The 14,518-nt window shown below is 37.2% G+C and overlaps 2 protein-coding genes across 2 annotated transcripts in view; one reads left to right on the plus strand and one right to left on the minus strand.

Annotated features, from left to right (window-relative positions):
- The window catches only part of drosha (drosha ribonuclease III), a 135,373-nt gene extending 134,520 nt beyond the window's left edge, over window positions 1-853 (plus strand). The window contains exon 32 of the mRNA XM_059326723.1: window positions 188-853. Coding sequence (XP_059182706.1) covers window positions 188-318 — 131 coding nt within the window. The 3' untranslated portion in view covers window positions 319-853. The remainder of the gene's footprint in view (window positions 1-187) is intronic.
- Window positions 854-4,462: 3,609 nt separating this feature from the next.
- The window catches only part of LOC131961851 (cadherin-10-like), an 81,939-nt gene continuing 71,883 nt past the window's right edge, over window positions 4,463-14,518 (minus strand). The window contains exons 9-12 of the mRNA XM_059326762.1: window positions 13,841-13,962; window positions 10,318-10,435; window positions 9,807-10,058; window positions 4,463-7,648 (exon numbers count right to left, since the gene is read on the minus strand). Coding sequence (XP_059182745.1) covers window positions 7,146-7,648; window positions 9,807-10,058; window positions 10,318-10,435; window positions 13,841-13,962 — 995 coding nt within the window. The 3' untranslated portion in view covers window positions 4,463-7,145. The remainder of the gene's footprint in view (window positions 7,649-9,806; window positions 10,059-10,317; window positions 10,436-13,840; window positions 13,963-14,518) is intronic.

Consider the following 14,518-nt stretch of genomic DNA (forward strand, 5'->3'; position numbering starts at 1 on the left):
CAAAGTGACAACACGACACTTGCTATGAAAACTATAGTCTGTGCAATTTGAGCCCTAAATTGCCGTCCTCGCCCAGTTGGATACTGACCTTGTCTCTTCACACCCCTGCCTCTTTGTCTCCCCTCCCTTTATCTGTTCTCCTTGGTCGACTTCTCTCTGTTTCCCGCTCTGCCTCTCCCTGTACCAGATAACTTCCCACAGATGGCTCATCAGAAGCGCTTCATCGAGCGGAAATACAGACAGGAGCTGAAGGAGATGAGACGAGAGCGGGAGCGGCAGGAGAAGGAGACAGACGAGCCGGAGGAATGCAGGAAGTGACAGCACCGCACCTTTTCTTTTTTGGGTTTTTTTTTTTTGGAGGCCAATCAGAACCCGCGTCCACATTATGAGCAGCTTCTCGACTGCAAATGTGGCAAGAAATGGCAAAATACAGACAGCAGTAGTCGATCACGGAGCTGCTGATGATAGACTGTTTCTTAAGTTCTACACAAACACTGATGGAGGATTAGTTGGCTTGTTTTGACTCTTAACCCGTAGATTTAGAGTGAAATTGTTTGTTTTTTTGTCCAAGATGTTCAAGCGGGACAGAAGGCAAACAGAATTAGCAATGAAGCGAGATGCTTTCATGTTTTATGCTGTTTAGTACTGTCAGAGCTGCCTTATGTGTTCTTGTGTTTGTTTGTTTGTTTGTTTGTTTGTTGCCTAATCTTTAAAACACTGAGTTGACTTTTAAATCCAGAAAACCAGAAAGCAGGAGATCACAATGTTACTCACACTTGCCAAACAACAAAAAAAAGTTTTTAAATGAAGTATACCATTAAATCTATTATTGTAAATAAAGTTTCAGACAGTTTTTTTCTCTTTGTATTTATTTGTATTTTGCAGTTGATTCTAAGGAGTTGCTTTTTTTTTTTCCTTTTTAAGATTTTTTCATTCCAGAACCTGAAATCACTCAAAAACCACCGCAGGAGAATTCATCGCATCATGGCTGGAAATACCAAGCCAAAATCACAGGGACAGCTGGTTTCTTAGTGACACTTATACAGATTTTCTACATGAAATAGTCTAGAATGGACGCGGTGCATTTAAGAGCAGACCACATTTTATTATTGTGAGTTATTTCCATATGTGCCAATTGTATTTTAATTCTAAAAAAAAATAGTGACAAAATTTCATTAACTTAATAAATGTGTCAGTTTTAGTAGATTAGTATATGTATATAGTATATTTTCAGGACAAATAAATAAAATGTGTTTATTTATAAACAAAATAAGAAAAATAATGTGACCTGGAATCAGAATGTAGAAGCTCTTTAACCGTTATATTTTTAATGCTAAAATATGGTTATTATTGTTATCCATGAATTTCAAATGTACTGTTTCACCAAAAAAAAAATATATATATATATATATACATATATAAACCTCCTTCAAAAAAGGAGCCGGATTCAAACTCTATCCATTATATAAAAAATAAAATAACAAAAATATAAAGATGCTCCAAAATCACAAAGGTCATCGTTTATGTATTATTTTTTGATTACTATTATTTGGGGAGAAAGAAAAATACTGTTACAGCTTGTGAAAATACAAAGTAATTTGCCTTAACTACGTTAAAAAGGTGCTTTGATAAACTAAAACTTTCCATTTAAATGACTTTAAATCCATCAACATAGCATTATCTTCAAGTAGCACTCACACTTGCCAAAAAAAAAAGTTTTAAAGTTTTTAGATGAAGTATACCATTAAATCTATTATTTTAAATAAAGTTTCAGATAGTTGTAAATCAGTTTTTTCTCCTTGTATTTATTCTAATCTGCACCACCCGCTCTGCTAAGAGGCCTAATCCAGAAAAGGGCTCGAGTCAATTATACTCAATCACCACAATGTCACCATCTGTCTCACATCTGCCACTCATCCTCTAATAATCAAAATGTGACTTTTTTTTCCCCAGTTTTTTTTTCTACCTCTCTGCAAATCCGATTGGCTGTCTGACAGATCTTAATTATAGATTGTCTAATTAACAATTTCCTCAGCTCAGTAGCCTCTGGATCCAGCTATTTAACAGCGGCCGTCATAAATTACTATCTGACGTGTAGAGTTGAGTCTTTTATACTGAGATTTACTGTAGATAATATATACATACCTGTGAGGATGGTGAATGTCTTGCTGCCTGCTAGCCTGTGGCTGCTGTCACATTCCAGATAAAAGTTAAATTATCTTTCATAACCGCAAGAAAAAGAAAAGGAGAGTAGTCCAGTGGCGCCGCTAAACTCATAAACCTGTCCAATTATTACCCCGATGCATAATGTTTTTTCTTTTTCCCATCACAAAGAAAGCACAGAGGGTGATTTTTAAAGATATTTAATCGTGTCATATAAATATTCAGTACAAAATATCACGTTTTACAAAGCAGATTGATGAATGATAATTTGTCTTATTTTGTCATTCCTAAAGTAACATTTTTTCCGTTTTCTCCTCAAATCAAACATAAATATCTGAAGAGAATCTGACTAAATGTTTCTCTGACTGACTGTTACTGATCTTTTTCCCGCTTTAAATACTTTTTTTTAAGTTTCTTTAAGTGTTTATGAGAGAAATTATAACAATCAAAAAAAAGATGAATTTGTTTTGTGTTAGTTTTTCTCCAGTGATTCTATCAGACTTAAGTGTCTGAATCATGAAAGTCCATTTTCCATGGTTTTCTTGATAATAACCAGAATCATTATCAAAAAAAAAACATGGAAAATGTCTTCATCAGCTCTTAAATTAAACTCTTATGAGCTATTTTTGTTGTTATTATCATATTTGTCCAAACATATGAACGATGCATAATGTTTTTTCTTTTTCCCATCACAAAGAAAGCACAGAGGGGTTGATTTTTAAAGATATTTAATCGTGTCATATAAATATTCAGTACAAAATATCACGTTTTACAAAGCAGATTGATGAATGGCCAATGATGTAGGGCCCCTTACACTACCACAACCTCTCAAATTGTTTCTACATTGACAAAACTTGACTGCTCAATCACATTGTCACCAACATAATATAGCGTAGTAGAGGCGAGCCCCGAGGCCGTCTGTGTCTACACATCAACAACCACGGATCTATTTTATCTGGAGGAAGAGGACATGAGCGTCACCATCTAGTTGCCTCAAATAAAAACATTTTCTTTTTTAAAAACCCAAGTGGTGGCGGTGGCGGTACGTTACGATGTGCAGCATCTTCTGTTATCTTTAGCCGAGCATGGCGCCAATGCTCGGAGGCAATTACACTCTCCATAGGAAAACACAAGCACATCTTCGTAATGGCGATATGCTGACACCCTGTATGAAGACAGAAAACAGTGAAAAAAGGAAGAAATGCTCTCGGTGAGTGCTGCTGTCACGTCGATTTCCATTTGAGACCTCACGTCGTACCTTGAGGCAGAAAAGCAGTTTTTTCATAGAGTGAAGGGTTTCTAAACCCATTAAATGCTTATCATGGCAACATTGCCGCAGTCTGAAATGGCCACTTACACAATGGGAGCTCCGGCAACAAGCTAATAAACAAAACAAAGAGAACACATGTATAGCCGAGCGTAAAGAATTTTTTTTCTTCCAGCCGCTGTGTGTTAATTAGATTGTTTATAATGAAACCTCATTCGACTCAGAATGTCAAATCAAGTTAGAATTAGAATGATTTTACATTTTATTTTTTATTTTTCTTGCCTGCCAGTTTAGTATTTAATTTCAATTTTTTTTGCCAGATTTTCAGGACAAATAAATAAAATGTGTTTATTTATAAGTGTAAGAAAAATAATGTATGTATGTAGATACTGATTCCAGGTCACATTGATTCCAGATATTTTTAATGCTAAAATATAATTATTATTGTTATCCATGAATTTCAAATTTACTGTTTCACAAAAAAATATATATGTATATATATATATGTAAATATATATATGTATACATATATGCATATATATTTTTTTCTAATAAAAATAAAAGAAAATATATATATGTATATATTTTATTTTATTTTTTCTTGCCTGCCACAGGTGTTAACTTAATAAATTTGCCAGTTTTAGTAGTTAATTTCAAATTTTTTGCCAGATTTTCAGGACAAATAAATAAAATGTGTGTTAGAAAAACAAAGTGACCTGGGATCAGAGCTGAAACTTTGAGCTTTCATACAAAAAAAAAAATGTCAAACCTCCAGTAAAATATTCAAACTGAAACAGAAAACAGCTTCATATCAGAAGAAAACCACAAAACTCGTCGTCTGCAGCTCCATCGTGAGTTTGAACCAGAAAACTTGAGAAGATCGTCCGATTATTTTTATCAGAGTGGCTTCAAACAGCTGAGATTTAGTGTTTTTTTGTGTTCCTCCTCCAAGAGAGAAAAAAGTACCACGGTGGTAATTATACCGTTGTGTTTTGTTGTTACTGTTTCAAATGTCTGATAAATGTCAGCCTCTTCACGGCTTGGCCTTTCGCTAAAGTGAGGGCAGAGCTTGTTTTAGCTGGCCCGCTTTTTTTCTTTATCACTCTGCCCTCCCAGTTAAAGCAGCCCTCTTTATTTCATAACTGTTTATTTATAGTCGGGGAGGTCTTGAAGTCCTTTGATAGTATTGCTTTTTTTATTATTTTTTTCTAATTCGTAATAAAAACTTTGTGTTCTGGCTGCAGGATAATGTTTTGCCCTTCTCTCCGAGCCGAGGACACACCTCTGTGTTTAAGAGCCTTATTCCACACCGCTCAAAGGTCAGGTGGCCCTTGATAAAACCCCTTTATGGAAAAAAGGCTGCTCGTCCCTCAGGAAATCAGTTGGGTGAGCACTTGGACCGGCTTCATGCTCAACACTGCATACAGCACATGTAATGAAGGGCAGGGGACAGTGGACAGGAATAGGAGAGTTTTTTTAAAAGGAAAATACTGGTGTTCTTTGCTTTTTGGCACATTTTCCTAAAACATACATTCGACTGTGCACAGCCTCTCTCCTGACACAAAAGGTCCATCAAACAGAATTAAGGAAAACTCTTATTTCATATTTACTTTAAATGCTGTAAGCCATGTGGTACATTTAGAATCTGACCCCTAAATCAAGACTTCAGGCCTTTTTCTCAAATTTAAGGCAACTCTTTCAACTCACATTGTCCATCTGTAAAGACTGTATTCTTCATATAACAAAGCATCAGAGTTTAAACACTTTACAATAATGGAAAAATGATTAGACCACCCTTGTTTTCTCTCATTTCTTGTTCATTTGGTCCAACTAAAGGTACATTTAAGGGAATACTGAGTTATCCTTTAGAGATAAGTTAAAGTTATATTTCTATTTAAGTCAGAAGTTCCGATTTTATCATTTTGATCTGTTTAATTGTTTATATTTCCAATAATTTGTCTTATTTTTGTCATTCCTAAAGTAACATTTTTTCCTCTTTCTCCTCAAATCAAACATAAATATCTGAAGAGAATCTGACTAAATGTTTCTCTGACTGACTGTTACTGATCTTTTTCCCACTTTAAATACTTTTTTTTTAAAGTTTCTTTAAGTGTTTATGAGAGAAATTATAACAATCAAAAAAAAGATGAATTTGTTTTGTGTTAGTTTATTGTTCTCCAGTGATTCTATCAGACTTAAGTGTCTGAATCATGGAAGTCCATGGTTTTCTTGATAATAACCAAAATCATTATAAAAAAAAAAACATGCAAAATGTTTTCATCAGCTCTTAAAGTAAACTCTTATGAGCTATTTATGTTGTTATCATCATATTTGTCCAAACAAATGAACAAGAAATGTAAGAAAACAAGGGTCTAATAATTTTTTCCATGATTTCCGTGTGTATAATTCCTCTAATTCCCTCTTGGTACATTGATTCAAACGCTCCTTCACCTGTTTTTCTCCCCGAACAGATAAAATGAACCATTTAAGGGGAGGAAAATAAAATTGCATAATGAATTTTAATGGTAACTTTCCACGAGATGTTTCGTTTTATCTGGTAGTTTCAAGCTCCGTGGCATCGTTTCATCACTGGGCGTTAATGTGACTTTGACTTACACCATGCTGTACAGAGGGGAACATTTACACATTTCTGTGGTCGATATGAGCAAAAAAAAAAAAAAAAAAGTCCAACAAGACCAGTATTTTCCTCTGGTGCACGTTAAGATTGGTGAATTTATATCAATGTATCTTAGAAAGTAACACTATTCTGTGTACTTCATTTTTCAGCCGGAGAGTTGGCTGCACAGAGAAAAATGGTTCTGAAGACATTCAGCTCAATAAGGAAATATTTGGTATTTGGCTCACCTCACAGGGAAATGCTCAAGCTGTGTGGAGATGAAAATTAGATACTGCAAAAATGGCTAAAATGAGTGTTTGCGGATGTTTGTTGTGGCCACAATTTCCACTTTCTTTCACCACAGCTTCGTGTAAGCTTTAACGGACATTAGCCACTTGTCACAAATTTGACAATGCGCACTTCTGCGGTTGAGATTTCTCATTTTCTCATTAGAGAAATGGTGCCGACACCAACATTTTTGGGCTCGAGCACCACTGTGGATAAGTGGCTAATGCGAGGCAGCCATTGCTGAAAGGAGGGGGTCGTTATGGACGATAGAAATCCTTTAAAAAAACAAAAAAACAACTGTACAGCGTATTGTATCATAGTACCGTACATACACAAGCTAAGATAGAACTCACAATATGCAGCATGTTTTTGTCCCAGAAACACTGAAAAATACATAGGCATATCTGTTGGTTTACAAAACTGCTTGTTGAACATGTCCATCACACGCAGCTTTGGAAAAACGAACAAAAAAAAAAAAGAAAATATCGGTATAGATATATTTGGGCCTCATGTACACCCCGTATACACACAAAAAAAGTCTCGACACAAAGTTTTTTCTTTTCACTGCACCCTCGAAAAAACGCAACTAACACTGACTGGACATACAAAGCCTACGTCTGGTCACCGGAGGGACAACTGAATGGTGAGCGGTGGCGGTGAAAGAGCACTTGTACAGCACGGCTCGTTTCTTGGTCCGTTTTTGCGCCATTTTTCCTCGCCACGCATGCACCAGAACTGCACGAAAAGTTTTTTTAAAACACGTGTTTTTTGATTGGATCTCTCTCTCCCTGTCTGTGTGCCAGGCGCTCGTTAGGAATCCCTGTCGCTGTCGTCTCCTCCGTACATGTCCGCCAGCTTTTTAAACCGGGGTCCCCACTCGCTCAGGTAGTTGTAGTCCTGGTCGCCCTCCGTGGTCACCGACTCCAGCGAGCTGAGGGACTCCGCCACGGAGCCGTTCCCCTCGTAGGCGTAGGTGGCCAGGGAGTCGTACGGCGGCGCCGTGGGGTCGCTGTCGTTGTCCTGGAGCCTCTGGTTGATGAAGTCTCTCACGTCCCCGTTATTGTCCCGCATCGGGGGGAGCACGGGCCGCCGGACCGGAGGGTAGAAGGTCTCGGGGACGATGTCCCGCCGCTGCTTGCTCTCCTCGATGGCCTCCGGGTTGCGCAGCGTGCCGATATCAAAGGCCTGCGTGTCCTCCTCGCCGCCGCCTTCGTCGTTGTAGCTGACGACGTTGTCTCTGACGTCCTCTTTGGAGATGATCAGAGGCTCCTTCTTCCTCTGTCTCCTCAGGGCAGCAAACAGCACCACGATCACTGCGGGGACAACACAAACAAAGAGAACAAGTAAGAGACTTTGGTGACTTTTTGCTGTTGTTTCTTTGCTCTGAAGGCCAGGGAGCGTCCGGGGGGAATTGTTGATGTTGCGTGAGTGTTCACTGATGTTCAGGGACTTTGTCTGACTTTGTAGAAACAGGCTCAGCTACCACAAGGATGCATTATGTATTCTCCCTCCTCAGGGCCACTGCTGCTTAAGATCACAAACGAATGCAGTTTAAGAACAAAGAAAAGTACATTGTGTGCTAGAAACATGACTTTATGTAGCATTATGACATTTGACACTGTACCTCCAATATTCAGAATGTACCAAAATAGTCATACTATAGTTTGTGATGCCAAAAAAGATCACTCTTTCACTCCTGAAACCCCCTGTCCTGGGAAATACTGTTTGTGGTTCCTTGTGCGTGTTTTCTCTGTTTCTGTTCAGGAGGATGAGCCACACCAAAAGCAACTCCTAAGAAGACTGGATGACCTTGATACCTCCCAGTCTGCAGGGTTATTGTGGTTTTCACCTTACATTTGCCTACTTACATGCAGTCACTACACCACTAAATAAATATACCACCCAGAGGTGTGTCAGCAGGATGAGCCACACGTCAAACATCAACTTCATGTCTGGATGTCAGTTCTCTCCTCCGAACCAGCACTTGGGTCATGTTTTGGGTTCTATTAAAGGCTGGGTTACATGGGCAAAATCCCCGATCCTAATGACATAAGATATGCCATGTTTTCTACTAATTAAATTAATAAAAATGTCTATTTTGATACAACCACAACCAACTGGACTGCAGATGAATAAATTACTTTTATAATTCTGTGTGGTCTCCATTCTTTGTCTTGACACTCCTATGTTGTCATGTTCAAAATCACAAAAAAAGACATACTATAGTATGTTGTAAAATTTTGACATCCCATAATATGATGTTTTTCTGTTATTTCTGGCCCAATTATGCTCTAATATCTATCAACAGACTATTGTTCCATTTTTAGGCATTTTAAAATTCGTCAATTTTTGACAAAAAACGACATGCTATAGTATGACTTTTTTCTTTCAAATTTTTTGACATCCCATAATATGATGTTTTTCTGTCATTTCTGGCCCAACTATGCTCTAATATGTATCAACAGACTAATTGACCAAATGTAAGCATTTTTAAGCATTTTAAAATTTGGCCAAATTTGACAAGCACTTTGGTCATGTTTTGGGTTCTATTAAAGGCTGAGTTACATGGGCAAAATCCATTCCAATAAAAAGGAATTTCATATCCTGATGACATAAGATATGGCATGTTTTCTACTAATTCAATTAATAAAAATGTCAATTTGATACAACTACAACCAACTGGACTGATTTTGCTTCACTGGGGTATTCTTGGGTATTGGCACATTAAAGATGAATAAATTACTTTTATAATTCTGTGTGTGGTCTCCATTCTTTTGTCTGGATTTCTTGTCTGGTTTCCTGTATTTTTAATCTTGCCACATTATATTGTTGGGGATGGATTGATTTGATAAACTCCGTAACTACTAAACTCTGTAACTTAAGTTCCTTTGAGTTAAGTTCTCCATGTCAGCAGTGTTTGCATTACTGCTGCATGTTCACATGGATTTGGCCACATAGTGAAACATATCATAGAAAAGTCATAGTCCAATATGACTTCAATGAAGATACCATTATAAGTTATGTTGTTATATGTTAAATCATGCCTTTAAAAGGTAAAAAAAAAAAAAGGGATTTTGATACCTGTCATTAAAAAATCCTATTATTAAAGACCAAAAACTACGGCTATACTGTGCTGCAGCAGGCAGGAGTTTTATGCAGAGATGCACCTGTCTTGTTAATCCTTAAGTTGGGCTGCAATAAATCTCAATGTTCCCGTACTCCAGGTGATGTGCTGTGGATCTTTGCTGCTTTGCTGCTCAAATCAAATTAGCATGTCAGCTGTGGTCACTGGCAGAATTACCCGCCCACAGGAAGTGATGAATCAAATTAAGTAGTGAAATACAAAACGGCCTCTTTTTCACCTGTGAGAGCTGCTCCGCTGCACTAGGAAGCTCTGCAGTGCAGCTTTAAGAAACACTGAAATCTCATTTTCTGTGAAAGCACCCTGGTTAAATAAAGCTCTGTACTCACTGAGCAGAATGATGACACAAAGCAAAATGGCCACCAGGGCGCCGGTGCTGAGTCCCGCCCTCGCTGTGAGAGCCTCGGCGTTGCACAGCTTCATGTTGCCCTCGCGGTCGCAGGTGCACACTCTGATGGTCAGCGTGTTGGTGCTGCTCTGCATCGGGAACTCTGCATCAGAGATGACCACGGGCACGTGGTAGATGCTCTTCTGCAGGCTGTGGTAGCTGTTCCTCCGCGTCAGGATCCAGGCCGTGTTGTCTGAAAACAACAGGATGTCCTGTTACTCTGCAGCAATCAATAACCTGAATGAATATTTCAATAAACTCCACTAGAAATTTCATTTCGGTGCGTGAATGTGCTTTTAGTGCTGCGAGATGAAAAACTGTAAATCACATCATGTGCAGCGCAGCACCAGATGTGGTTAAGTTTAACAACAGGTGTAAGTGCCTTATGGGAACATTATACAGAAGATTGAAGTTAATGTGATGACCACAAGCTTCCGCTGAGAGTGTTTTACCTTTGTTATCACGGACGGAGAAGTTGGCCTTCCCAGCAGCCTCCTGAGCCAGACTGAAGAAGAACCGGTGTCCTCCCAGAGGCTCGTCAGGATCTGTGGCGCTGACCGTTTGTATCCTCTGAAACAACAGAGAATATTAACATATTAACATATTTAACCTGTGACTGCCATACAATCAATATTATAACATGATAACATTATAATATAACGTCTCAGAAGAGTTAACCCTCCTTTTTGACCCCAAATCATTTTCCTCATACCATTAAAATAGGTTCACTTTCATAGAATTGCTTTATTTTTACTCCATTGCTCTAAAAGGAGAAGAAAATCCCTTTTTTCGAAAATGGAAAAAAAGATAAATATTTGACTTCAACTACCCAGCTACCCGGCTAATTCCATTTTCAAAAAAAGGGATTTTCTTCTACATTTAGAGCAATGTAGTACTCTCTCTTCTCATCTCTTCTCTGACATTTGTTCGTGATGAAGGTGTTTTGGACTACCTCTTTATGTATCAGATCATTTCCTTTTTTTTAAACTTTGGTTTAATGTCTAACAGTATGAGTACCTCTCAACCTTCTGTTCTGTATAGATTAAATACATTTCAACTTTCTTCACACATTTTTACGTGATTTATAAATTTTTATAGCACTCATTGATGTAAAAAAAAAAAAATGTCATTATTATTGGTAAATTTTAGTCAAATATACCCCATTTCAAGTGAAAAAAAGTAATACAACCTGAATATTTTTTTCAATATTAATAGTGGGGAAAAAATCTTATTAGAGTGGTTATGTCAACTTTTAGTGAAACTTTTTTAGATGACAGAAAAAAAAAGTTTAAAAAAATCAACACCTACATTAGACTGGTTTTAGAACAAATAGATAAGTCAGCAACGGAAAGCCTTCTGAGAAGAACCTGCATGCTGACATTTTCATATTTCTTTCATTATTATTGGTCAACTTTAGTCAAATAAACAAAATTAGGCCTCATTTCAAGTGAAAAAAAGTAATAAAACCTGAATATTTTTTCAATAATAATAGTGGGAAAATTCTTATTGTCTGCTGTTCTCATGGAACCCTTCTCCACTTCGGCCTTCAAAGTTCTCGTTTGAATATTTGCTACTACCAACATGTATGTCAACTTTTAGTGAAACTTGTGTTTTGAAAATATTGTACATTTTTGGATGACAGCAAAAAAAAAAAGTTTAAAAAATCACACCTGTGGTCATGACATTAGACTGGTTTTAGGACAAATTCACACTATAAAATGTTCATTTTTCGACATGTGGACCACCTGTGGGAGGGTTAAGCTCTGAAAATCCATCATCTTTGTGAGCACCTGACTCTGTAGATGTGAGTGTGCTCTTTCATGTTATATGTTAAATACATTAAGCTGTATTTTGGTCATATGTCAGGTCATTTTTAACATTGTCCACTGTAGCTTTACGCAATTCTATAAAGAATTGTGAAATAGATTTCTGTTGTTGAACAGATTTCCATGGTCTTACAGTATACAGTATGTTGCCATATTGGCCTATACTAGCCGTAAACAATCTAATTAACATCTAATTAACAAAGATAGCAACCATACAAGCTTGTAACAGGTTTGTATATGCATGCTAACATCAGCTGTTGAAGGTGTAGATTGGTCTTCGGGGAATTAATAAAGATAGACTGTAAATGGCGCGCTAACAAGTGATAAACCTTAGAGATTCCCAGTACAGTAAACATTTAAAATGCATAAATACTGAATTCCTTTTATTAGTTCTGCAACGTAACAGTGTATAAAGTCCTCACAGTAAAGGACACGGAGTCTACCATTCACAACAACAACAAAAGAAGAGTTTGTAGCACCTGCAGTCAGCTTCTCTAGGTTAAATCTCCTTCAGTGTTCATGACTCAGGACGCTTTTACAAGAAGCTGAATTATTTGCAGAGGTGTCCTCCTCTCCGAACAAACGCACCTTGACATTGAAACCAGTAATACACTGAATAAAGATGTTTCAAGTAAAAGAAAACAGTGTTTCTCCAATGCTGTTTCTCTGCCACTAGCATTTGCTTCAACCTGGTTTTTTGGGATAACTTTAGATCCAGATGTTGAGGAGGTTTTCACCAGGAGCCCAATTATCAAAAGAGGTGGACCTGGTGATTAAAATCGATAAAAACACTGAATAATGCAGCTTCACGTGAAGAAAATCTGTGTTTTTCCAAAGGTGTTTGGAGGACAGCTGCTTCTAACATATGCTCAGCTTGTTTCTCTGATAATTTAAGACCCCAAATGTTAAAAAGAATAAAATCCTAAAACAGTTAAAATGGCCAAGATTTAAAAAAGTGTTTTATAAAAATGGATCAAAAAGTCAATTTGTGTGCAAAAAGATATGCCATTAACAGGTGACCAAATAAAATATACAATTACCTTGAGTAAAATTACATAATTTTCCGGGTTTGAAAACTTTTGGAAACATTTGGGTTAGTATTCAAATTTCCCAACTCCCAAAAAATTTCAAAATGTATAACACTCGTGGACAGATGTGGTCTAATGATGAAATTAAAAGTCAGACGATCACAAAAAAACAACTAAGTCTTATTTAGCGATAGATGGATTCAATTGCACAGCAGATCAATGTTGCATAAAGTAAAAAAACTCCAAGAATACATTAAAGTCCACTGCATAAAAGTTACAAATATATCTGTTGTTAGACCAGCTGTGCAATGCATCACTGGTTATAATTCAATAATTTAAAATGCATTATTCTGAAATAGGTCATTCTAAGCAACTTTTAGTACAAAATTGGTCAGATTTTTAAGCACCAGTTTATCCAGAAAGCAACTTTTAGTACTTTAAGGATAAACTGGTGCTTAAAATCTAACCAATTTGTGTATTTCTTGCTAATTTTACTTGAATAAATAATCTGACTATGTCTTCTAACCACTGCAGCTAAGGCCCAATATCCAATATTCTGTTTCTTAGACTTTGTGTGAATATTCCATGTTGCAACATGTATAACAAGTCAGGGCTCGGGTCATCACACTTACTCCAAAGTCAGATAAACTCGAGACGGCATCATTTGGTTGCGACCCGAGTGTGAACACAAGATATGTGGTGCGACTGAGAAGTGATACTGCAACTGAAGACTCAAAGTGTCAAAGTTTATGTGTAACGTGTCATTCTGGGGTTTTACAACTTGGCAGCAGTGCAAGCGAAAAAGGCAACTGTGGGACTGAGATGTGTGAGAATATGCAAATAGTGCAGATATAATGCAGATTTTTCATTTCGAACCTGCTCTGTGACTTCTTCAATCTTTATTTTAAGGGAAAAAAATGCATTTTTCAACCTGAGATGTGAGCTTATTGCTCCCCAGATGTATTAGTTATCCCACCTCATCTAGTCTTCTTCTAGCTTACACCACACGTGACAGATTTACAAATGCTCTCTGATGTCTGCTAATTACATGCTGAACGGCAACCCTAATAGGGAAATCAAGATGAAACCATGACTACAGCTTTGTGTTTGGTCATACCAACCTGATTAGCCTTGGCGTTCTCACACACAAAGGTCTCGTAATTGGTGGCAAATGTCGGAGCGTTGTCATTGACGTCCAGCACTCTGACGTAAACGGGCACGCGGCTGATCAGGCGTGGGTTGTCTGGGAAACACAAAGGTGAGTCGGTGAATTTTTATTACGCAGGTCATTATTTCTTTACCTAGAAAAAAAGTGTATCATAGATATAATGTGTGGGTGTCTGGGCAGCTTTTCCCTGTTTCCATGCACACAGTAATGTCGGACAACAGTGTCAGTGTGATAATTCTATTATTATCTAAATTATATGTGACATGTAAAGCAACCTTTTCTTCACGAAGTCAAGGTAACACATGGTGAGGAGCTGATATAGAAATGGTCATTTTTTTGAGTGTTACTTTAATGTGAAACTTCATTGTTGTTGTTTAATTGGCACTAAGACCAAGGCAAGGGAAATTAATTAGTGAGTGAGAAGAGTAATTCTTTAAAAAACAAAAACAAAAAAAACTCAGAGCAGCAGATTGGTTAGTAAAACAGGACTTTGTTGTTCTACCATGGAAACTAAGCTGAGAACATTATACTGAATATATCAGTACAAAACGTACACATAAAGGAAGTGTTGTGTTAAATTAAAATGGGAGTAAATAAGATCACTCATGTGTAATACAGTCATGGAAAAAAA

Source organism: Centropristis striata, chromosome 23 (genome assembly GCF_030273125.1).
Source record: "Centropristis striata isolate RG_2023a ecotype Rhode Island chromosome 23, C.striata_1.0, whole genome shotgun sequence".
NCBI classification, from domain to species: Eukaryota; Metazoa; Chordata; class Actinopteri; order Perciformes; family Serranidae; genus Centropristis; species Centropristis striata.